This window comes from Perca fluviatilis, chromosome 19 (genome assembly GCF_010015445.1).
Source record: "Perca fluviatilis chromosome 19, GENO_Pfluv_1.0, whole genome shotgun sequence".
NCBI lineage: Eukaryota > Metazoa > Chordata > Actinopteri > Perciformes > Percidae > Perca > Perca fluviatilis.
Window position 1 is genome coordinate 484,365 of NC_053130.1, and position 25,831 is coordinate 510,195.

General features: G+C 40.7%; 2 protein-coding genes across 2 annotated transcripts; one reads left to right on the plus strand and one right to left on the minus strand.

Annotated features, from left to right (window-relative positions):
• The first annotated feature begins 7,591 nt into the window (after nucleotides 1-7,591).
• LOC120548070 (microfibril-associated glycoprotein 4-like) lies at nucleotides 7,592-16,975 on the plus strand. Its single transcript, XM_039784021.1, has 6 exons — nucleotides 7,592-7,675; nucleotides 9,397-9,552; nucleotides 11,506-11,544; nucleotides 13,752-13,848; nucleotides 13,922-14,089; nucleotides 15,705-16,975. The coding sequence occupies exons 1-6, from the start codon at nucleotides 7,670-7,672 to the stop codon at nucleotides 15,959-15,961; spliced, it is 723 nt and encodes a 240-aa protein (XP_039639955.1). The 5' UTR covers nucleotides 7,592-7,669; the 3' UTR covers nucleotides 15,962-16,975.
• Nucleotides 16,976-23,752: 6,777 nt separating this feature from the next.
• On the minus strand, nucleotides 23,753-25,615 carry LOC120548071 (leukocyte cell-derived chemotaxin-2-like; the record flags this gene model as incomplete). The annotated part of the gene is made up of 2 exons (XM_039784022.1): nucleotides 23,753-24,013; nucleotides 25,438-25,615. Coding segments are annotated over 2 exons (345 nt in total), but the record flags the coding sequence as incomplete, so codon positions are not given.
• Nucleotides 25,616-25,831: the final 216 nt, after the last annotated feature.

Genomic DNA, 25,831 nt, shown 5'->3' on the forward strand with positions numbered 1-25,831 from the left:
TTGTTGTGGCGTTTCGTTTCCCCGTTGTTGCGTGCCCCTGCACCTGGGGATGCACCCGGGGATCGCGTCCCACATGTGGCGGTCCGTCCTGTTGTTGTTGCCGACGTGTGGCGCCTCATTTCCCCGTTGTTGCGTCCCCCAGAACAGGTTCGAAAAGCATTACCTGTACATGTTCAAAATTCGTCTCTGTCTTTAGTTGTCTGTATGTCTAGTCCATGCTAATGTCCTGTACATGTGTCTCTGTCTTTAGTTGTCTGTATGTCTAGCCCATGCTAATGTCCTGTACATGTGTCTCTGTCTTTAGTTGTCTGTATGTGTCTAGTCCATGCTAATGTCCTACATGTGTCTCTGTCTTTAGTTGTCTGTGTGTGTCTAGCCCATGCTAATGTCCTGTACATGTGTCTCTGTCTTTAGTTGTCTGTATGTGTCTAGCCCATGCTAATGTCCTGTACATGTGTCTCTGTCTTTAGTTGTCTGTATGTGTCTAGTCCATGCTAATGTCCCGTACATGTGTCTCTGGGCTAGATTTATCAAGCTGTTTGCGCCTGTTTCCAGGCGCTAATTGGTCGCAAAGACGGACGTAACTGATGCGGGCTATTTACAAACGGGGCGCACTTGGGTAAAATCGCAGATTGTCTGCCACAAGAGCGAGAAGAGACAAGTTGCGCTTTCAATATGCGTTCGTGGGAGGGTCATGGGGAAAGTGGGAGTTCCACCCAAAAGGTGGGAAAGGATAAAGACGTCGAATTATATATTCTGTGGTATTTACAAAGACTGTCAGTAAGAGCGCGTCTCTATTTGCGGGAAATTCTCCGCCTCTTAAAGCAGTTCTAAACCAGCCGCAGTCGAGTTTCCTCGTAGACCTTTATGCCGCTGGTGAAATGGCAACAGTAATCTGAGCAAGACGAAGACATAGGCGAGGCTGAAAATATCGTTAACACAAGAATTACACTTTCAGTGAACACAACATCATTTAGCGTTACAGATCAAGCAGCCGTGCAATATTAGAGTTACTGGAAGAAATCAAAGATGAAATTGAATCTCCCCCATTCCAGCAGTTGTTAAACTCCTCGCTATATTACAAATATATCGGCATCAGGATCATTTCAAACAGTCATAGCATCAGCTGTTGGAATATCGCAGTCTGCACCCAGCCATATCATAGCACCAGTAGCGCTTTGCTACAGCGCAATTTACGGTATAGTGGGCGGAGAAAGACGCTGATTGCCTGATGGGTGTCAGGGTTGATAAATACTACGCAAAATGTGGAAGCATAGCGTGCGCTATTACCGAACTCGCATAAACAGACGCAGCGCAAACTGCGCCAGTGTTAGTAAATCTGGCCCTCTGTCTTTAGTTGTCTGTATGTTTAGTCCATGCTAATATCCTGTACATGTGTCTCTGTCTTTAATTGTCTGTATATGTCTAGCCCATGCTAATGTCCCGTACATGTGTTTCTGTCTTTAGTTGTCTGTGTGTGTGTAGTCCATGCTAATGTCCTGTACATGTGTCTCTGTCTTCAGTAGTCTGTATGTGTCTAGTCCATGCTAATGTCCTGTACATGTGTTTCTGTCTTTAGTTGTCTGTATGTGTCTAGTCCATGCTAATGTCCTGTACATGTGTTTCTGTCTTTAGTTGTCTGTATGTGTCTAGTCCATGCTAATGTCCTGTACATGTGTCTCTGTCTTTAGTTGTCTGTATGTGTCTAGTCCATGCTAATGTCCTGTACATGTGTCTCTGTCTTTAGTTGTCTGTATGTGTCTAGTCCATGCTAATGTCCTGTACATGTGTCTCTGTCTTTAGTTGTCTGTATGTCTAGTCCATGCTAATGTCCTGTACATGTGTCTCTGTCTTTAGTTGTCTGTATGTCTAGTCCATGCTAATGTCCTGTACATGTGTCTCTGTCTTTAGTTGTCTGTATGTGTCTAGTCCATGCTAATGTCCTGTACATGTGTCTCTGTCTTTAGTTGTCTGTATGTGTCTAGTCCATGCTAATGTCCTGTACATGTGTCTCTGTCTTTAGTTGTCTGTATGTGTCTAGTCCATGCTAATGTCCTGTACATGTGTCTCTGTCTTTAGTTGTCTGTATGTCTAGTCCATGCTAATGTCCTGTACATGTGTCTCTGTCTTTAGTTGTCTGTATGTCTAGTCCATGCTAATGTTCTGTACATGTGTCTCTGTCTTTAGTTGTCTGTATGTCTAGTCCATGCTAATGTCCCGTACATGTGTCTCTGTCTTTAGTTATCTGTATGTGTCTAGTCCAATGCTAATGTCCCGTACATGTGTTTCTGTCTTTAGTTGTCTGTATGTGTCTAGTCCAATGCTAATGTCCCGTACATGTGTCTCTGTCTTTAGTTATCTGTATGTGTCTAGTCCAATGCTAATGTCCCGTACATGTGTTTCTGTCTTTAGTTGTCTGTATGTGTCTAGTCCAATGCTAATGTCCTGTACATGTGTCTCTGTCTTTAGTTGTCTGTATGTGTCTAGTCCAATGCTAATGTCCCGTACATGTGTTTCTGTCTTTAGTTGTCTGTATGTGTCTAGTCCATGCTAATGTCCTGTACATGTGTCTCTGTCTTAAGTTGTCTGTGTGTGTCTAGTCCATGCTAATGTCCTGTACATGTGTCTCTGTCTTTAGTTGTCTGTATGTGTCTAGTCCATGCTAATGTCCTGTACATGTGTCTCTGTCTTTAGTTGTCTGTATGTCTAGTCCATGCTAATGTCCTGTACATGTGTCTCTGTCTTTAGTTGTCTGTATGTGTCTAGTCCATGCTAATGTCCTGTACATGTGTCTCTGTCTTTTGTTGTCTGTATGTGTCTAGTCCATGCTAATGTCCTGTACATGTGTCTCTGTCTTTAGTTGTCTGTATGTGTCTAGTCCATGCTAATGTCCTGTACATGTGTCTCTGTCTTTAGTTGTCTGTATGTCTAGTCCATGCTAATGTCCTGTACATGTGTCTCTGTCTTTAGTTGTCTGTATGTCTAGTCCATGCTAATGTTCTGTACATGTGTCTCTGTCTTTAGTTGTCTGTATGTCTAGTCCATGCTAATGTCCCGTACATGTGTCTCTGTCTTTAGTTATCTGTATGTGTCTAGTCCAATGCTAATGTCGCGCATGTGTTTATTCTGTCTTTAGTTGTCTGTATGTGTCTAGTCCAATGCTAATGTCCGTACATGTGTGTCTGTCTTTAGTTATCTGTATGTGTCTAGTCCAATGCTAATGTCCCGTACATGTGTTTCTGTCTTTAGTTGTCTGTATGTGTCTAGTCCAATGCTAATGTCCTGTACATGTGTCTCTGTCTTTAGTTGTCTGTATGTGTCTAGTCCAATGCTATTGTCCCGTACATGTGTTTCTGTCTTTAGTTGTCTGTATGTGTCTAGTCCATGCTAATGTCCTGTACATGTGTCTCTGTCTTAAGTTGTCTGTGTGTGTCTAGTCCATGCTAATGTCCTGTACATGTGTCTCTGTCTTTAGTTGTCTGTATGTGTCTAGTCCATGCTAATGTCCTGTACATGTGTCTCTGTCTTTAGTTGTCTGTATGTGTCTAGTCCATGCTAATGTCCTGTACATGTGTCTCTGTCTTTAGTTGTCTGTATGTCTAGTCCATGCTAATGTTCTGTAATATGTCTCTGTCTTTAGTTGTCTGTATGTCTAGTCCATGCTAATGTCCCGTACATGTGTCTCTGTCTTTAGTTATCTGTATGTGTCTAGTCCAATGCTAATGTCCTGTACATGTGTTTCTGTCTTTAGTTGTCTGTATGTGTCTAGTCCATGCTAATGTCCTGTACATGTGTTTCTGTCTTTAGTTATCTGTATGTGTCTAGCCCATGCTAATGTCCTGTACATGTGTTTCTGTCTTTAGTTGTCTGTATGTGTCTAGTCCATGCTAATGTCCTGTACATGTGTCTCTGTCTTTAGTTGTCTGTATGTGTCTAGCCCATGCTAATGTCCTGTACATGTGTCTCTGTCTTTAGTTGTCTGTATGTGTCTAGCCCATGCTAATGTCCTGTACATGTGTCTCTGTCTTTAGTTGTCTGTATGTCTAGTCCATGCTAATGTTCTGTACATGTGTCTCTGTCTTTAGTTGTTTGTATGTCTAGTCCATGCTAATGTCCTGTACATGTGTCTCTGTCTTTAGTTGTCTGTATGTCTAGTCCATGCTAATGTCCCGTACATGTGTCTCTGTCTTTAGTTGTCTGTATGTCTAGCCCATGCTAATGTCCTGTACATGTGTCTCTGTCTTTAGTTGTCTGTATGTCTAGCCCATGCTAATGTCCTGTACATGTGTCTCTGTCTTTAGTTGTCTGTATGTCTAGTCAATGCTAATGTTCTGTACATGTGTCTCTGTCTTTAGTTGTCTGTATGTCTAGTCCATGCTAATGTCCCGTACATGTGTCTCTGTCTTTAGTTATCTGTATGTGTCTAGTCCAATGCTAATGTCCCGTACATGTGTTTCTGTCTTTAGTTGTCTGTATGTGTCTAGTCCATGCTAATGTCCTGTACATGTGTCTCTGTCTTTAGTTGTCTGTATGTCTAGTCCATGCTAATGTTCTGTACATGTGTCTCTGTCTTTAGTTGTTTGTATGTCTAGTCCATGCTAATGTCCTGTACATGTGTCTCTGTCTTTAGTTGTCTGTGTGTGTCTAGCCCATGCTAATGTCCTGTACATGTGTCTCTGTCTTTAGTTGTCTGTATGTGTCTAGCCCATGCTAATGTCCCGTACATGTGTCTCTGTCTTTAGTTGTCTGTATGTGTCTAGTCCTCGCTAATGTCCTGTACATGTGTCTCTGTCTTTAGTTGTCTGTATGTCTAGTCCATGCTAATGTTCTGTACATGTGTCTCTGTCTTTAGTTGTCTGTATGTCTAGTCCATGCTAATGTCCCGTACATGTGTCTCTGTCTTTAGTTGTCTGTGTGTGTCTAGTCCTCGCTAATGTCCTGTACATGTGTCTCTGTCTTTAGTTGTCTGTATGTCTAGTCCATGCTAATGTCCCGTACATGTGTCTCTGTCTTTAGTTGTCTGTGTGTGTCTAGTCCATGCTAATGTCCCGTACATGTGTCTCTGTCTTTAGTTGTCTGTATGTGTCTAGTCCTCGCTAATGTCCTGTACATGTGTCTCTGTCTTTAGTTGTCTGTATGTCTAGTCCATGCTAATGTTCTGTACATGTGTCTGTCTTTAGTTGTCTGTGTGTGTCTAGTCCATGCTAATGTCCTGTACATGTGTCTCTGTCTTTAGTTGTCTGTATGTGTCTAGTCCATGCTAATGTCCTGTACATGTGTCTCTGTCTTTAGTTGTCTGTGTGTGTCTAGTCCATGCTAATGTCCTGTACATGTGTCTCTGTCTTTAGTTGTCTGTGTGTGTCTAGTCCATGCTAATGTCCCGTACATGTGTCTCTGTCTTTAGTTGTCTGTATGTCTAGTCCATGCTAATGTTCTGTACATGTGTCTCTGTCTTTAGTTGTTTGTATGTCTAGTCCATGCTAATGTTCTGTACATGTGTCTCTGTCTTTAGTTGTTTGTATGTCTAGTCCATGCTAATGTCCCGTACATGTGTCTCTGTCTTTAGTTGTCTGTATGTCTAGTCCATGCTAATGTCCTGTACATGTGTTACTGTCTTTAGTTATCTGTATGTGTCTAGTCCATGCTAATGTCCCGTACATGTGTTTCTGTCTTTAGTTGTCTGTATGTGTCTAGTCCATGCTAATGTCCTGTACATGTGTCTCTGTCTTTAGTTGTCTGTATGTGTCTAGCCCATGCTAATGTCCTGTACATGTGTCTCTGTCTTTAGTTGTCTGTATGTCTAGTCCATGCTAATGTTCTGTACATGTGTCTCTGTCTTTAGTTGTTTGTATGTCTAGTCCATGCTAATGTCCTGTACATGTGTCTCTGTCTTTAGTTGTCTGTGTGTGTCTAGCCCATGCTAATGTCCTGTACATGTGTCTCTGTCTTTAGTTGTCTGTATGTGTCTAGCCCATGCTAATGTCCTGTACATGTGTCTCTGTCTTTAGTTGTCTGTATGTGTCTAGTCCATGCTAATGTCCTGTACATGTGTTTCTGTCTTTAGTTGTCTGTATGTCTAGCCCATGCTAATGTCCCGTACATGTGTCTCTGTCTTTAGTTGTCTGTGTGTGTCTAGCCCATGCTAATGTCCTGTACATGTGTCTCTGTCTTTAGTTGTCTGTATGTGTCTAGCCCATGCTAATGTCCTGTACATGTGTCTCTGTCTTTAGTTGTCTGTATGTGTCTAGTCCATGCTAATGTCCTGTACATGTGTTTCTGTCTTTAGTTGTCTGTATGTCTAGCCCATGCTAATGTCCCGTACATGTGTCTCTGTCTTTAGTTGTCTGTATGTGTCTAGTCCATGCTAATGTCCTGTACATGTGTCTATGTCTGTAGTTGTCTGTATGTGTCTAGTCCATGCTAATGTCCTGTACATGTGTCTCTGTCTTTAGTTGTCTGTATGTGTCTAGTCCATGCTAATGTCCTGTACATGTGTCTCTGTCTTTAGTTGTCTGTATGTGTCTAGTCCATGCTAATGTCCTGTTCATGTGTTTCTGTCTTCATGTGCCGTAAACTGTGTTCAATGTTTTATGTTTCTGCAGAACAGGAACCTGCTGGAAACCAGTTTTTAAACTGAGTCAGGCCTGTTTATGTTGTAACTTAATGTTACTTTTACCTTTCCTGTATAATAAATTAAATTAAATGGATGAATTCAGTTCTTGTGTATTACTGAGTACATAGTTAAGTGTTCTACTGGATTGTACTGAGGAGTGTTTACATAAATAAAGGGATAAGATTATAATGAATCATCACAACCTATGACCTCAGCGATAAAACGTATCTACTCCAAAGTAAAAATTTGTCTCGTTGGTCATTCAATGGAGGTGAGTTCCCAAAAGTGCTGGCAAATCAGATTTTGGTGCTGACAATGTTGCGTAATCCAAAGGACATGTTTCCACCTGTTTATTGTTGTATCATTGTGAAACAGCAGTTATCCAGTAATTTATTAATCTTGAGAATATAAACAAGAGGGAGAGACACAATGAGACACTAGAGATATCAGAGACATCAAAGACATGAGTCTGATCTGAGGTTTGTTTACCGGCTCAGATCCATGGTTCAACTGTTATCTAACTGATAAAATCACTCTTACTCTCCCTCCAAAGTTCACTTATAGATAATAGATGGCTGACTACAGTTGAAACTAATTTTACAAGCAATAATACTGTTTCCATGTTTGTTGACATTGTTGGAAATGGATGAATTCAGTTCTCTGTGTATTACTGAGTACATAGTTAAGTGTTCTACTGGATTGTACTGAGAAGTGTTTACATAAATAAAGGGGTCAGATTATAATGAATCATCACAACCTATGACCTCAGCCATAAAACATATCTACTCCAAAGTAATAATTTGTCTTGTTGGTCATTCAATGGAGGCGAGTTCCCATTGTGATTTTGGTGCTGCCAATGTTGTGTAATCCAAAGGACATGTTTATTGTTTTATCATTGTGAAACAGCAGTTATTCAGTTATTTATTAATTTTAACAATATGAATGAGAGGGAGGGACACCATGATACACTAGAGATATCAGAGACATCAAAGACAACAGAGCGTCCAAACACACTGACATCAGGATCTTCATCTTCAGTTCAGCTGAAATCTGACCATGAAGGTAAGTTTGTAAATTTATATATCTGATAGTTTGTCTAATTGTTAATCAGTAGTTTCAGTATTTTAACAGGTTCAGCACTAGCCCATTTCAATCATTTGTGGCCCCAGAATTTGGACAGGGAAAGCAAAAGTCTTCATCTTCTGCTATTTTTGGGGGGGGGATTGGGATTTGATTTATTTTGGATTTGACAGACAACATAATCCAAAGGATAACATGTTAAAGTGTGAAAATTTATTTCCAAGATGGTCCTTGGTGTTAAAACATTTAATACATGACAAATACATTAACATTAACACAAATCATCCATTGTTCAAGAGCATTCTAAAATCAGAAAATCACAAATCACATAAAATAATCAGTCTACTGTAATTAAAAAGATAGGTTACTCTATTCCATAAAAATGCCTTAACCTGGTGTCTAAAAGCCCCTCTGGTATTTACAATTTTGAGGGAAAGCTGCAGATTATTACACAATGTTATAGCTGTATAGAAAAAAGCACTTCTAGCTGCGTTGACTCTGGGCACTTTACAAGAACGGACACTGGCCCTATTATTGTGATTATGCTGTGTATGAACCATTTTTATATGAGAGTGTAAATATTTGGGAGCAGAGCTATTCATGACATTACACATATGATTCAACTTTAACTGCTCCACTCTAACATGTACTGGCAGCAGTCTTACCCTTTTTTAAGAATTTTTTGGGGCTTTTCCCTTTATTTTTGAAAGTGGATAGACATGAAAGGGGGAGAGAGATGGGGGATGACACGAAGCAAAGGGCAGCAGGTCGGATTCGAACCCTGCGCCGCTGCAGAACTCAGCCAATATGGGGCAAACGCTCTTACTGGGTGAGATAGAGGTCACTCCAGTCCTACCCTTTTAAAAGCATCTGAGGTGCATTTAACAGGTAGCGTATAACATTATTTTGCATCACTTGCAGTCTGTTTTTAAGCATCTAAGCATTTAAGCATTTCAACATCAACAAAAATACATTAAACACAAAGCTTTTATTTTCCACCTTAATTGTGAATCAAAACAGTTATCAAAATTAAAAAAATTCTGGTAAAACTGCTCACTCAGAGTAACATTAATAAAAGTGCCTTGCCTTGCAAGCTCAGCCTGTCAGTCAGTCATCAGGGCAGATAAACCACCGTAGTGGCTGCTTGTCTAAGAGGAAGTGTAACGTCAACAGCACCGCGACCGCTTTCGGCTCGCCATTAATATCATATCGCAGCAAATGCTGTCTGCGTGAAGTTTTAAAAAACTGTAACCACACTTGAAACCAAACTTGACTCTCTGTGACTTCAACAAAACTGCAGACAGTTTACTCCGTCCACACCTCTCCGTGTGCGTGTGCGTGTGTGTGTGTGGCACCGAAAGATTTTGAAAGAATTTGAGCATTTTTTTCGATACGATAAAAGTATCGACGTTCGGTACCCAGCCCTACTTCTAAAGAATGTGGTTTGAGGAAGTGACGTCGCCTGTGTCTGCGCCGTGCGACCTGATGCAGCCCCTGAAGTGAGACACAGTAAACAGAAATACTGCAAAATAATAACGCGACTAAAGCCCACATAGAATACGATGTCAGCACAGTTTGTTTTCAAATCAGTACCAACCAAAATGACAATGTGTCGACGACAGCAGAGTCTCCCTGATCCTGCTGCAGAAGCCAAAGTTTTTTGTTCTTGATCAAACTCAAAGACAACATCTCTTCTGTTCCAGCTGATTTCATTCTTCCTCCTCCTGCTGGCCCCCCTGTTGACCAGCTGCCAGCAGCTCGTTCTGCCGTTGGACTGCAGTGACATTTATAGTAATGACAACAGCCGACCCAGTGGAGTGTACACCATCTATCCCATAGGAGCCACATCTGCTGTCCAGGTACACTTCATCCTCTCTGGGACGCAGGTTGAACTTCAGATGATAATAATGTGAAGAGTTAAATGTTCTGACTGATGCTTCTGATACAACAGATTAGGGCTGGATTAAAAAACATTGATTTTCCCAATCAAATTAATCTTTATTTAAATGTTCCAACAAACAATTGATTAAATCCTGAGGTTCATCTTTTAAGAGGCTCTGTCCAGAATCGATCCGTCTGTATCATATGGAACTAGAAGACCATTGGCACCAACTATGTCATGCTAGCTTGTTGGGAAGGGGCCGGGGTTAAAAAACGATGGCAAGGGAAAAACTGGCATGGCCATTTTTGGAATCTCACCTAAAGATATTTGAATTAAATGTCAATCAATACTCACTTTAGAGTCCGTAGAGCTGAACCATGTGTGTTAAATAAAAAGTGCACATTATGTAAACATTAATCTTTTTAATAATGCACCAGGTTCGATGGAACCTTGTACAATTGTAGAATATCTTTCATCCATCCATCCATCCATCTTCATCCGCTTATCTGTGGTCGGGTCGCGGGGGCAGCAGCTCCAGCAGGGGACCCCAAACTTTCCTTTCCCAAGCCACATTAACCAGCTCCAACTGGAGGATCCCAAGGCGTTCCCAGGCCAAGTTGGAGATATAATCCCTCCACCTAGTCCTGGGTCTTCCCCGAGGCCTCCCCCCAGCTTCCTTACCAGATGCCCAAACCACCTCAACTTGCCCCTTTCATATCCAAGCTAAATTGGTTTTGCAACTGACATGTCCCAAATCTACATTGAATCGGAAATCACAAAATACATTTAATTGCATTCTCTTTGTACTTTGTACTTTTAAAGGCAAATGAGAATAAACTTGAATCGAATCGATTCAGGATATCAGTGGTGATACCCAGCCCTACAACAGATTTGAGTAGTTGTAGTTGTACAAGTTGTAGCCAATCTGGATATATCTAATATTTCCAAATGGATATGATTTACTAATCATTGTGTTTGTGTGAAGGTGTACTGTGACATGAGTACCCTTATCAGTTCAAACACATTACAACACGATTGAGCTAGCAAAGTAGTTTTTGTGTTCATATGTGCAGTATTTATTCAGTTTGTGAAATCCTACGATCTCTACAAAGTTAACGTTAGCTGAAGTTGGTTGACTGACTATACATTGACATTGGCACTTCAGTGATGCTTAGCTAACGCTACGGACCTTGGTGCTAGCCATCATGCTAACATTAAATCACATCCTCTTGTGTAATATTGCTTATAGGTTTAACATCTATGGATAGAGTTTCTCCCGAACCGAATATGATCAATCACGGGATAAGCCACATGCTAGCTCCTTGGGGCTATGGATAGCAGCATCCATAGCCACCGCTTGCACTTTATCAGCGGCAGTTTGAGTCATGAAAATGAACATCCTGATTAATAGTGGATGATGGATTGAGGGTTAAATAACATATAATCAATGAGGAGAATAGTACTGGAAACATAGCAGGGAGAAGAGTAGAGCTGCTGTCAGCTCCTTTGTGTAATCTGCAATGTCTCACTCGTTACAGTCTTTCACCTTAAGGCAAAACTAGTAGACCCGAATCAAGCTCACTCCTGTAGCCAATCATGCTTTAAACTGAGGTTACGACCTCCTACCTCATTAACATATGGACACAGAAATAAACAAATGTAGGTGGAGAAAAATTTTGAAATAAATTTAAAGCATTAATTAATTTATTCTTTCATATATTTTTATTTAGTTATTTATGCATTTATTTATTTATATCTGTATTTATTTATTTATATCTGTATATATTTATACATTTATTTATTTATTGAGACTTTAGTTATGTTCCGTCCTCCATGTGGCTTCTTTTCAAAACCGGAATAATACCATTATTTTTACAGTCTATGGTTAACCCCCACAATCACATTAACTAATACCTGTGTGTGTGTGTAGGTGTACTGTGACATGGATTCAGAAGGAGGACGGTGGACGGTGAGTATTTTAACTGAAGTCAACACTTCCTGTAGTTCCTTCACAATAAATCACATTCCAGTAAAATCCTTGTTGTCTGGAAACATGAGCTGTCAGATATCTTGTGTGTTTATCTAAACTTAGCACAAAAAGTAAGGAAATTTATGTTTGGTAGATTATTTCTCTGTGGTAACAATGCTTTTTGGCAATACATCTTATACTGTTGGAAAGGCTGTTTAGTTCCCTTTCAAATGGTGCTCCATTTGTAAGGAACATGCATTTGTGGGTTGCGCCCATGAACAATTTGCCAAATCTCTGCCATTGCCAAACAGGTTATTTTGCTGTTGCTATTGACACTTATTTTGAGCTTCTGGTACCCCCCAGGCCAGTGGCAATCCCATGTCTCCACAGTCTGGGACCAAACTCTATCCTCCAAGATGACAACGCTCACCCCCACAGGGCGGGGCTTTTCAAAGACTACCTCCAGAATGTGGGAGTGGAGAGGATGGATGGCCTGCCAGCAGTCCTAACCTCAACCCCATTGAACACTTGTGGGATCAGCTTGGGCGTGCTGTTCGTGCCAGGGTGACCAACACAACCACATTGGCTGACTAGCGACAAATGCTGGTTGAAGAATGGGATGCCATCCCACAGCAGTGTGTGACCAGGCTGGTGACCAGCATGAGGAGGAGGTGCCAGGCTGTTGTGACTGTGTATGGTTCTTCCACACGCTACTGAGGCTCATGTTTGTGAAATGAATAAATTGTTAAAGGTCCCATGGCATGAAAAGTTCACTTATGAGGTTTTTTAACATTAATATGAGTTCCCCCAGCCTGCCTATGGTCCCCCAGTGGCTAGAAATGGTGATAGGTGTAAACCGAGCCCTGGGTATCCTGCTCTGCCTTTGAGAAAATGAAAGCTCAGATGGGCCGATCTGGAATCTTGCTTCTTATGAGGTCATAAGGAGCAAGATTACCTCCCCTTTCTCTGCTTTGCCCGCCAAGAGAATTTGGCCCACCCATGAGAGAGAGACATCATGGCTTTCAAACGAGCAAAGTGGCAGTTGGTCAAGGCCACACCCCCACCATTCACCTTGCCCCCCTCTCTCCTCCTCAATTGCATTTAAATCTACAGACACAGAAATGGCACATCCTAAGGAAAGCTCACTGTGGGACTGGCTCTAGTGGCTGTAATTCTGCACCAAGGCTGAATTTCAGGAAAGAGACTTCAGATACAGTATTAGGGGACCACTAAGGTCTATATAAAAGAGACTTCAGATACAGTATTAGGGGACCACTAAGGTCTATATAAAAGAGACTTCAGATACAGTATTAGGGGACCACTAAGGTCTATATAAAAGAGACTACAGATACAGTATAAGGGACCACTAAGGTCTATATAAAGAGAGACTACAGATACAGTATTAGGGGACCACTAAGGTCTATATAAAAGAGACTTCCGAATACAGTATGGGGACCACTAAGGTCTATATAAAAGAAGACTTCAGATACAGTATTAGGGACCACTAAGGTCTATATTAAGAAGACTTCAGATACAGTATTAGGGGACCACCACTAGGTCTATATAAAAGAGACTTCAGATACAGTATTAGGGGACCACTAAGGTCTATATAAAAGAGACTTCAGATACAGTATTAGGGGACCACTAAGGTCTATATAAAAGAGACTTCAGATACAGTATTAGGGACCACTAAGGTCTATATAAAAGAGACTTCAGATACAGTATTAGGGACCACTAAGGTCTATATAAAAGAGACTTCAGATACAGTATTAGGGGACCACTAAGGTCTATATAAAAGAGACTTCAGATACAGTATTAGGAGACCATTAAGGCCTATATAAAAGCATCCAAAAAGCAGCATGTCATAGGACCTTTAAATTGCCAATATGTCTTGTTTCTTTAAACTTCAATCATCCAATCCACCAAACACCAAACGAGTCAATGGCAGAATAAGCTGTTTGGCATTGGCAGAGAAGATTTGGCAAATTTTTCATGGGCGCAACCCAAATACTCAGCGCTGCTGCTCATTCCACAAATGCATGTTCCTTACAAATGGGGCACCATTTGAAAGGGAACTTAACAGGAATTCTAATGGTATAAGATTTATTGCAAAAAAGCATTGTTACCACAAATAAATAATCTACCAAACACAATTTTCCTTACTTTTTGTGCTAAATTTAGTTAAACCCCCATCCCGTCCCCCCCAGGTGTTCCAGAGGAGGATGGACGGCACGGTGAACTTCTACAGGGGCTGGGATCAATACAAGACCGGCTTTGGTAGCGCTGCTGGAGAGTACTGGCTCGGTGAGAAATGAAACCAAACTAACAGTCATGACTTCATGAAACTGTTTCTAAATGTTTATGTGTTTGTTTCCAGGTCTGGAGTCTCTCTACCACCTGGCTCTGAGGAACAAGTACGAGCTGCTGGTCGACATGGAGGACTTTGAAGGAAACAAAGCGGTCGCTCGTTACTCCTCATTCTCCATCGATGCTGAGTCCTCCGGATACACACTGCATGTTTCTGGATTCACTGATGAAGGAGCAAGTGAGGTTTCCACATTAGAGGAGAATTCCAGCCAATTTCTACATTAATCTTGATCGCTATAAATATGCATGTACTTTCAATTGAAAAAAACCAGACCCGAATCGGTGCAGGCAACATTGCAACTACATGTATGAGCTTCCACTGAGCTAAAATGGCAGTTGTCGGTTTTAGAGTGCCTTTGTGCCTCTTAACAGACACAAAATACAACAGGGCCCTTACATGATAACAAAATGCGTTTTCAACTCAGACATTGTTTAAAGTCACCTACCCTGTCTTGATCCTGCCGGTAGCTAGCTCGCCCTGCTAGCTGCCTTCCGGTGAGTGTGTTCAGCCAGGCTTCTGTGATAATCATCCCGGCAACAATCCACTGAGCGCCCAGTGGTCTGGCTATATCCTCCAGAGGACACGTCATGCCTTTGCAATGAAAACATTATTCCCCCTCAAAAATAGGTAATTGAGCACTGTAGTAGTTATGACCATATCAGTGACTATGTAACTACATGGAAACGGGCCAAATGATGTCTGTGGCTTACACAGTGATAGCGTTAGAGAAGGTAGCTGTAGTCTCGTGCTGAAGTCCCGTTGTAGCAGGAAAAGGTAAACAGTGTGCAGATCGCTCCGCACTACTGTTTTTTTTAGGGGGGAATAAACTTCATCACGTGAGATGACCTGTCCTCTGGAGGACATAGCCAGACCACCGGGCACTCAGTGGATTATTGTCGGGATGATTATCACAGAAGTCTGGCTGAACACACTCACCGGACAGCAGCTAGCAGGGCGAGCTAGCTACTGGCAGGATCAAGACAGGGTAGGTGTCTGAGTTGAAAACGCATCTTGTTGTCACGTATATTTTTATCTAATTCTGTTTTAATGAAGAAATGTAAGAGCAAACAAACATTGTCAATGATTTGTTTATCAGGTTTAGTGTTAGGTACCGTATTCTGAACTTTTTATGGTACCAACTGAATACGGATGACCGATTCACGTTAAATCAAACAGTGCCTAATTTCTGTACCTGAAAGCTTGTAAGCTCAACCTTGTCCGTCCTCTCTTCATGTTGACAGAGAGCGGGGCTCAACGCTGATACACACTTCTACAGAGTTGAGGTTCAGACGGACGAAAATACGACTCTTTGTTCAAGTCACGGGGAGTCATGTCAATGCTGATATAGTGGTCACGAGTGCAGTTACACTTTTCAAAACTCCACGCAGCAATATAATATAATGGCGAGGGGTAACGGGTCGCGGTGCGGTTAGTTAAGAAATTAATAAATATTTGATTTAATACCTTGTAGTTATGGTAGAGGGAAGGGTTTATTTTGTGTGGAGTGTAAAATATTTTTAATAAATAACATAATGTTCAGAGTAAAAAGGATGAATAGGTTTGGAATTATTTTTACAACTGAAATGTTTATTCTATTACGGATTGAGGGTAAGGGGGAAGTACCGAAAAAAGTGTAATAGCTGACTCAATCTGTAGATTTATTGTTTTAATTAAATATATATACACCATAATAGCCATTAAACATCACCAGTCCAGTGTTGTTAGTTCAATAGTTGTATTATTTAGTTATACTTACTGTATAACTGTGTAACTTACTGTTGTGTTTCTGTAGGAGACGCCCTGACTAATCACAACGGACAGAAGTTCTCCACCTTCGACAAAGACCAGGACTCTGATGATGATAGGAACTGTGCCAGATCATACTTGGGGGCGTTCTGGTACAGCAACTGTCACCTTACAAATCCAAACGGCGTTTATCGTTGGGGGGCTGACAGCACTCTCTCTGCTGTTGGAGTGGAGTGGCAACGTTGGAAAGGTAACGACTACTCCCTGAAGGCCATCAGCATGAAGATCCGTCCTGTGCTGTAGTTCTCCAGGACCAACGTCCAGCAGAATATCAGCTCATCTCTTTCTCTTTCTCTCGTTAAAGGGATACTTCACCAATTAGCATTAATCTTTGTATCAGTAGAAACCTGGTAATAGTAGAAACCTCAGATGATGCAAAATTCGTAATTTTGCGTCATCGGAGGGTAGAGACTACAGCCAAAAAAAAAGCCTCCAATGACGCAAAATGACGATGTTTGCGTCATCTGAGGTTTTTTCCAGACACACAATACAGCTATCTCTTGTCTCAGAGGGACATGACGGAGGGAAGCACGGTCATTCAAAAATACTACCAGGTTTCTACTGATACAAGGATGAATGATAATTGGTGAAGTAACCCTTTAAACATTTACAGTTTTTCTTGATTGTTTACACACAAATACTGATACTTAAGACACAATGACCACAACATGTAACTCATGCACCAACCCCCTGAACCAATTCTGCTAAACTACTAGCACAATTCCTGCTTTAACTCAAATTGCAGTTCTAAAACACACTTTTTTCCAAACACTACACACAATTCTCTGCATTTGGCATAATTATCATGAAGAAAATCTCTTGTTTGCACAAGGAACACACTGCATTCAAATATGCCCTTGACTCATCACCAGGGCAACCACCTGTCACACAGTTTTACAATTAGCAATCAGAGCTTACAGTTTTTCTTGATTGCTTTGACCTGCTTAAAGAAACTGGGATCCACTGGGTTTTCATCATCACTGTCTCAGCAGAGCAGAAGACACCTCTGGCAAATGTCTTAACCCTTTCTCATTAGATTGACACATTCTCCCAACCCTTTTGCAGAACAGTTAACATGGATGTCATTCAAGCAGTCCAAACTCCATTGTTTTAGTTACAGAAAGCATCTGTTCCTAACTATTAGAAACTACCTCCATCAGTAAGAAATCACTGAAGCACCTGTTTGACACTCCTTCACACAAATCTTCAATTAGCAATCAGTGTGCAGGGTTAGGCCATGTGGCCCCATAGATCAGTCTGCAGGGTTAGGCCATGTGGCCCAGTCTGCAGGGTTAGGCCATGTGGCCCCATAGATCCGTCTGCAGGGTTAGGCCATGTGGCCCCATAGATCAGTCTGCAGGGTTAGGCCATGTGGCCCCATAGATCAGTCTGCAGGGTTAGGCCATGTGGCCCCATAGATCAGTCTGCAGGGTTAGGCCATGTGGCCCCATAGATCAGTCTGCAGGGTTAGGCCATGTGGCCCCATCGTAAAGACAGTATAGTATAGTAATAGTGCTGCTAACAAAATTGTGGAATTTTAATTTTTCTGCAAACACTATTAGCTGGCTGCAATCTTATCTAGCAGACTGTTACCAGTGCATAAGAATAAATGATAAAACTTCACCGTTTAGATCCTGTATTACAGGGGTACCCCAGGGGTCTATTCTGGGGCCATTGCTCTTCAGTTTGTACATCAATGACCTACCTTCCATTTGTGAGGACGTGGAGGTCTTGTTGATGTACGCGTATTACACGGTTTTATATACACACGGTTCCAATGTTAATATTGTTGCTGCTAAACTATCTGAGGCAATAAGTAAAGCAACAGAATGGATGAACAAGTGGGCCTTACGTTGAATACGGAGAAGACGCTAACAATGTATTTCTCAAATAAAAAATTCAAAGTCCACCCACACCATATTATGTGGATAGTTATATGATCCAAAATGTGGAAGAAGTTAAATGCCTGCGGGAGTGATCTTGGATCCTGTACTAGATTTTAAAAAACATGTTAAAAGGGTTTGTCGTGTTTTGAAATTTAATATTGCTAACTTCAGGCACATTAGAAGCTCTTTGTCATTGGAAGCAGCAAAATCTTATTTTAATGCAATGATTTTATCGCATATATTGTATTGTATGTCATCATGGTCTCAAGCTAAACAAACTGTTTTAAATCCTCTTAGATCTTTACGTAATCAAGCTTTGAAAATCCTAGACATTAAACCTAGACGGCACCACCACTGTAGTATACTGGAGAAGTACAGTATTTTGAGCTTTGATAATTTGATCAGGTATTCTAATATCCGTTTGGTTCACAAAATTGTTAATGATGCCGCTCCACCCCCTTTAAAAACATATGTACAGCTACGCTCTAAATTTACAAACAGAGCCTTGAGGTCTGTATCCAGGGGTGATTGCAATGTTCCAAAAAGAAAATCTGTTTTTTCTCAATCAGCCTTTTCCTATAAAGCAGTCAAAGAATGGAATGGGCTTCCTAACAATTTAAAGAATATCTCAAATTTTAAAAGCTTCTCGCGGGCAGTTAATACTTCCTTTTAGAACATCAGACCTGCTCTCACTAATGCTTTTTATTCCATTGTTGTGTATATTTGTGTATTGCACCTTCGGTGTAAATAGTCTATTTATATTGTCTTAACTGTCTTGTTGTATAAACATGTTATGTTTATTGTTTTTGTCATGAACTCAACTCTGTTATGTCATTATCATTGTGGAGGACTACAGATGGAAAGTAGCATAATGCTAAATCTGGTGCAGCCATCTTTTTAATGTAACTGCACATTGTCCTGCTAAATAAACTAAACTAAACTAAAACTAAAACAGAAGAGACTGAGTATCATACATATCATAGTATCATTCTCATAATCTACAGTAATATATGGTTATACTTTACTGTAATAGATTTTATTTTGGTTTTGCATGTATTTTGTGTAATATTTACAGTATTTCAGTTTTCAGCCACAGTTTAAAAAATAACAATAATTGGAATCAATAAAATTTGCATCAAAGCATTTCTGATTCTGGATCCAATTCTTTGCAAGAAGGCAAATTTGACAAAAAATGTCACTGGGATGAAAACTACATCTAGTAATAGACTGCAATGAAAAGCAATGGTTCACTGAGTGCTGTATTTTGTATTTTGTTGTCCACTGTGTAATGGTTGATTGGAAGAGCTCATACACTTGTTTGCAAGTTGTGTTGTTTGAAGCCAAAATTTGCTTTTGTTGGATATTTTAAATGTTTTGGCACGGTTAGAGCCTTTTGCAAACAAAATGTGTCATTTTGACCATGAGTGCCACTGTTTCAGCCTGTGTGTTAACTGTTTTGAAAATGTGGAGTTTGAGTTGACTGCTGCACCAAAGCAATCAAGAAAAACTGTAAGCATAAAAGGGCAACAGGTGAGCTTTCGGAAATTATTTTCTGCCTGGAGATGGAAAGTGTATGACCGAAATCCACAAACGCGTATAACCCTTCTCCAAGCTATGGAAGACATATGTGGAGATATAGCAGTAGATGCTTTTCATGGCTGGATTCGCCATGCTAGGAGATATTTCCCCTGCTGCTTGGCAAGGGAAAACATTGCCTGTGATGTGGATGAGGTGCTGTGGCCAGACTGAAACAGAAGAGGTTTTTTTTTTTTTTACTGTGACTGTATACAGTAAATTCTTCTGTTGTTTTGCATGTAGACCACTGTAGGTGCAACTTTGTGTTGGTTGGGATGTACACTGTGTACATTGTTTTTGTGGGAAAAATAAAAAGGCCTAAGTCATTATGATGAATGGTGTTTTCCATTCATAATAATCCATTCATGATAATGTTTTACATTGAGCACATCAGTGTTCAACTGGTTCTTATAAATGTCTATTCATATGATGGTTTGTGTGTGTCATTTGAAAACAAAATACCATTTTGAGAATGTAAAGTTTCATTTTGCAGAAGAATTGTGGGGTTTTGCCCATTGTGTGTGTGCGTTTTTTTGATTTGTGTGTAGAGTTCTGAGAGTATGAAGCATGCTTTCATAAAATGTCTGTAAACAATCAAGAAAAACTGTAATCTCACAACAGGTCTTATTTTCCTGAAACTGGGCACCAACACAAGAAAACCAACTGATGTTTGTAAATCTTGTTACCGTCTGTGATGGTTTAAATCAGTCGCAGCTCGCTGCAACGTGGAAGAAAAGTCAGATGTGTCTCCAGTTGGGCGGCTGCAGCAGGAAAGTAGGGCCCATAATATTTAAATGGAAACACATATATAGTCTGATCAGGTGTTAATCACGGCATGAACTGATAACACAAGTCTAAAAGAGAGAAAGAAGTAAAGAAAATGAAAAGTATAAAAAGATCTTTGCAGTTCAGGACAGCCAGTTGATGTTTGGTGGAGGTTTGAAACTCTAATGTGAATCTTTATCTGCTGTACGGTGACAATAAATAAGAAGCTGAGCATTAAGCTGATCTGATGTCTTCACTTTGTCTTCTATGGAGGATATCTTGTGTGTGTGTGTTTCTTTCCTTTCAATTTTGAGCCTATCTTTATTAAATGGCAGTGGCATTTATTAGTAACCATCATCCTTGAGCCATACCCTTTTCCATCCTTGACAGGAATCTGAGATCCTCTTGAGAAAGATTGGCCATCCTCTGAAGCTCTTAAAAGAAGTCAAATTACAGCACTTTGATAATGTCTGCAGATAAGACTTATTCAGAATCAGAATCAAAAAAGGTTTTATTGCCAAGTACGTTTTTTACGCATACACGGAATTTGTCTTGTTTGCTGTTGGTACATGTCACACATTCTCTAAATATAAGAAGGATCAGAACAAATATAAAAATTATAAGTATACATAAATACATACAGTATGAAATAACTGAAAAATAAGAATAAGTAAAATAAGTTAGGTAAAAAGGAACAGTACAGCAGAGTAGATGCAGTGGCATGTAGAGCCAGAGGTGGGGTGTGGAGAGAGTCAGTGCGGGTTCCGGGCCTTGTTGATAAGGCTAGTGGTGGAGGGGAAAAAACTGTTCATTTGGCGTGATGTTTTGGTCCTGATGGAACATAACCTCCTACCAGAGGGGAGTGACTCAAAGAGTTCCTTGATATGTGTCACCTTGCTCGTGAGTTTGAAAGAGGAACAGAGACCTGGCATCACTTGCTTCACAATGACCTGGTGACTTACTCCAATCACATCTCCATAGTGGAGACATGGGTTGCTGTGGACTACACTCCAGACCAAGTATGTTCTTTCTGCTAACCTGGCACCACTTGTCTTGGGACCAGACCTTGATGACAGTTAGCAGGTCAAGATGTGTTCAAGATGAAGCCATGCCTTTGCAGTCTGTGGTCTGGGAATATGATCTCTGTTTGCAGGGATGGATTATCTTGAGTAGGGCACTGGCAGAGGGGTTATCCTGTCGGAGTGGAATCCTCACGTTAACCAGCCAGTTTTCGGTATGACACAACTGTGTTTCTTAAAGCCATTGTGAAGAGCTTTAGCTGCACTGGTTCGCTCTTTGTGCAGGGAGCCTTTGCTGTTTGTACAAAGATAAAGGTTTTGTCTTTCTGTGTATTGAAAGAAACTTACTTTATCTGGCTCACTTGTGGCTGACAACCTATCTGGAATGACTGTGGATGGATGAGTGTCCTTGATATTCTGGACAACTCTCTTGGATGTTGCCCCATGTGATGTTCCTGCTGCTTTATCTTGTGAGAGATCCACATTCCTTTTGTGACGTCACTGCTCGATCAGGTCTTGTTGACATATTTTCTTTCTCAGTGCAATTATCATGGAGGCAAGTTTGATGTCTTTTCTATCATGCATCGCAGATCTTTCTGTTTTTAGTCTTTTGAGCGATTGCCAGACTTCAGACAGCTTTCTTAACTGCAAGACTTTTGTTCCTTGAAACCTTGATCTTCTCACTTTTGCTTTGTTTTAGAGCATGGATAGATGTTATTAAGTTGCAAGCAATTTTGGCATGAGAAACGTGACAAACTGGCTGAAACTCTGAGAGCCCTATCGCCGAACCCACCAGACTCCATTTAAAGGTGCAGTTGGTAAGACTTATAAAACTAACTTTCTGTCATATTTGCTGAAATTGACCCTATGTTCCCTTAGAACTACACGAAGCAGGTAATTAAAAAAATAAATCCAGCTCCTCTGGCACCACCTACAGCCTGTAGTGTGATTTGCAAACATCTACCGCTCCCTGTTCAGATGCACCAATCAGGGCCAGGGGGGGTGTCTAATGGTGTAGACACATATAGCCGACGGGCGACCGTTGACAGAAAACCCCGTCGATATGATCAGTCGCATCCCCGAGGTCCAAAAAACTGCCACAGAACACACCAAAAAGACGAGAGGAGACGAGACGTAATACATCTCTATAACAGCAGGCGGCGCTTATCTGTAACGTTGCCCAAGATATGAAAACCGGCAGCTGATTGGACGAACGCGTCACATGGGTTTGTTTTCTCCGGAAAAAGCATCGTGGCCGTCATGGCGGCCGTTCAGAATACGATCTCATATTGTACTAAAATAGTTCACTGAGACATGTTTCTGAAAACATTTGAAGAGAGAAATAGGCTGTGCAGTTCCTGAATCTGTCTTCATTTCAGATCAACAAAGGTCAGTTTAAAAGATTTTCATCAGATTTTGAGAGACTCTAGTCACCTCATTCCGCTCGTCATTTCCGGGTGAGTCCCGACTGCCCTGCCGCCAACTGAACATGTCAGGTCGGACAAAATGAACGCCGACAGCCCCCCAGACGGACGACGGCACGGGACACACCGAACAGATTAGAGTCACTGACCTCGCCAGACTGTCAGACGGCCGATAATCGGCCTGATGTGTCCCGGCCTTAACTGCATGTTAATCACTGCTCATACACACGCATTCATTCTCCCTTGTGGGGGGAGGGGCTTAGGAGACCATTTGGGCTTTAGCAGAAAGGGGGGGAGGGACTGAGAGGTTGTCGATGTTCAAATTCTTTGGCTAAAAGCCTGGATCTTCACAAGCCTACCTACAGCACCTTTAATACACACAAACACCCACTTTATACATAATCCACCTACAGCACCTTTAAATAATTAATACTTTAAGCGTGTATAGAGCCAATATATCTCCACCAGACTCCATGTAAATAATCAGGACTTTTAGTGTGTATAGAGCGCATATCTCCACCAGACTCCATGTAAATAATCAGGACTTTTACGGTGTATAGAGCCAGCATATCTCCACCAGACTCCATGTAAATAATCAGGACTTTTAAGCGTGTATAGAGCCAGCATATCTCCACCAGACTCCATGTAAATAATCAGGACTTTTAGCTTGTATAGAGCCAGCATATCTCCACATGTAAATGGGTGAATTAAGGGTTTATTTCAACCACACCAGAGTGGTGATTGTTGGAACAGTGGAAAGATGAACCAAGATGGCTTTTGATAGTTTTATTTAGTTTCTGTCCACTTTGAATGAAGTGTGTTTTTACGATGATAAAAGTCCTGATTATTTACATGTAGAATCTAATAATGGCTACCTATTAAGAGTCTGGTGAAATTTTCTAACTCAATCCTGATGTATGGGTCTGTAAAGTGTCTATACACGCTAAATCTGATTATTTACATGGAGTCTGGTGGAGTTTGGTGATGGTGATTTCAGGGCTGTTTCATGTTAAACTAAAAGGATCTTACTCTTTAACTAAAAGGTCTATCTCTGTAGGGATCCATCCCATAATGTTGTCAGACTCTTATAATAATAATCTGAGTCTGTCAGCGGCAACAACAGAACTTTTAGTGACTCTAACTGCTGCTGAACATTAGTCCTGTAGGGTTACATTACAGCCTGGTTCTGGTTTAGTACTGGACCAGGTTCAGAGATTGTTGTTCACATCAGACACTCAGACACATAAACATGGGAAATTCTGGTTAAAAAAACCTAAGTTTTAAACATTAAGACAAAACTTTACACAAAGCGATGATGTTTGAGATGTTTTGTAGTTTCTTGATAATTAAAAGAAGCAATACAACTGAGTCTCTAAACTTTATTAGTTTATAACGGCAACATTTAAAAAGGATTTAATGTTGACATAAAGAGAAGGGACAGGCGTCCTCGGTGAGGTGATCAGAAGTAAGGTGTGGGGTTGCTCTTGTCGCACATCTGGACGTGGACGTGAGAGGTGATTCCTGGGTAAACCCTCTGCATGGGCAGCATGACACCGAGCCGCTCCCCCTTCCTCACTGACCCAGAGGTTTTGTCCGGCTGAACGTAGAACAACTTGAAACACAAGCCTGCACGAGAAGATGCTTTACTGCAGTAGAAGTACTCATAATATAAAATACTACATAGGTACGAGACAAGATCATTTCTGTACTCACAGGTGCACTTTTTAACATGTTCCCTTGAGAGTAGAGTATTGTTTTTTGAGAGGCCAGAACTGTAACTTATGACTAATTGGAGGGTACAAAATGTACAAAAATTGTCTTTCAAAAGGGTACCTCTCCTGGGATGCACACACACACACACACGCACACAGACACACACACACACACATAAACACACAAAAAAAAAACACACACACACACACACACACAACACACACACACACACCACTGTGTCATATTTTTCACAATTCAGATTCATGCACTAGAGCTTTATGTTCAGTGATGTACTTTAAGCATGTACTATACTACTGTGATGGCTTTAAACATGTTCTACTATACTATTGTAATGGACTTTTAAGCATGTTCTACTATACTATTGTGATGGACTTTCAACATGTTCTACTATACTATCTGTGATGGACTTTAAGCATGTTCTACTATACTATCTGTGATGGACTTTAAGCATGTTCTACTATACTATTCTGTGATGGACTTTAAGCATGTTCTACTATACTATCTGTGATGGACTTTAAGCATGTTCTACTATACTATCTGTGATGGACTTTAAGCATGTTCTACTATACTATCTGTGATGGACTTTAAGCATGTTCTACTATACTATCTGTGATGGACTTTAAGCATGTTCTACTATACTATCTGTGATGGACTTTAAGCATGTTCTACTATAATATCTGTGATGGACTTTAAGCATGTTCTACTATACTATCTGTGATGGACTTTAAGCATGTTTACTATACTATCTGTGATGGACTTTAAGCATGTTCTACTATACTATCTGTGATGGACTTTAAGCATGTTCTACTATACTATCTGTGATGGACTTTAAGCATGTTCTACTATACTATCTGTGATGGACTTTAAGCATGTTTACTATACTATCTGTGATGGACTTTAAGCATGTTTACTATACTATCTGTGATGGACTTTAAGCATGTTCTACTATACTATCTGTGATGGACTTTAAGCATGTTCTACTATACTATCTGTGATGACTTTAAGCATGTTCTACTATACTATCTGTGATGGACTTTAAGCATGTTCTACTATACTATCTGTGATGGACTTTAAGCATGTTCTACTGTACTATCTGTGATGGACTTTAAGCATGTTTACTATACTATCTGTGATGGACTTTAAGCATGTTCTACTGTACTATCTGTGATGGACTTTAAGCATGTTCTACTGTACTATCTGTGATGGACTTTAAGCATGTTTACTATACTATCTGTGATGGACATTAAGCATGTTCTACTATACTATCTGTGATGGACTTTAAGCATGTTCTACTATACTATCTGTGATGGACTGACCCTCTCCTCTCAGGTTGATGCCGCTGTTGATGGCGGCCTTCGCGGGGTCGGTGTAGACAGTGACTTTTCCGTGGAGAGTCACGTCAAACGGAGCGTAGACGGTCGACCCGTCTCTGCACACGATGTCCAGACCTTTGTGTTCCCGGGTTCCCCTGAAACACACAACACATCCAGCTCTTCAACCATGCAGCATCATTTAATTTTAAGTTAATGTAAAATAGAGAATCTGATAGGATGTGAAAAAAGATTGCAAAAAAATCAACAAAAACATCGGAAAAAGTTACAAAAAGCGTGAAAAAAAAGAGACAAAAATTTTGAAAAAAGTATCAAAAACATCGGGGGAAACGACAAAAGTGTCAAAAAGACGACCATAAAGTTATAATTTAAAATTTTG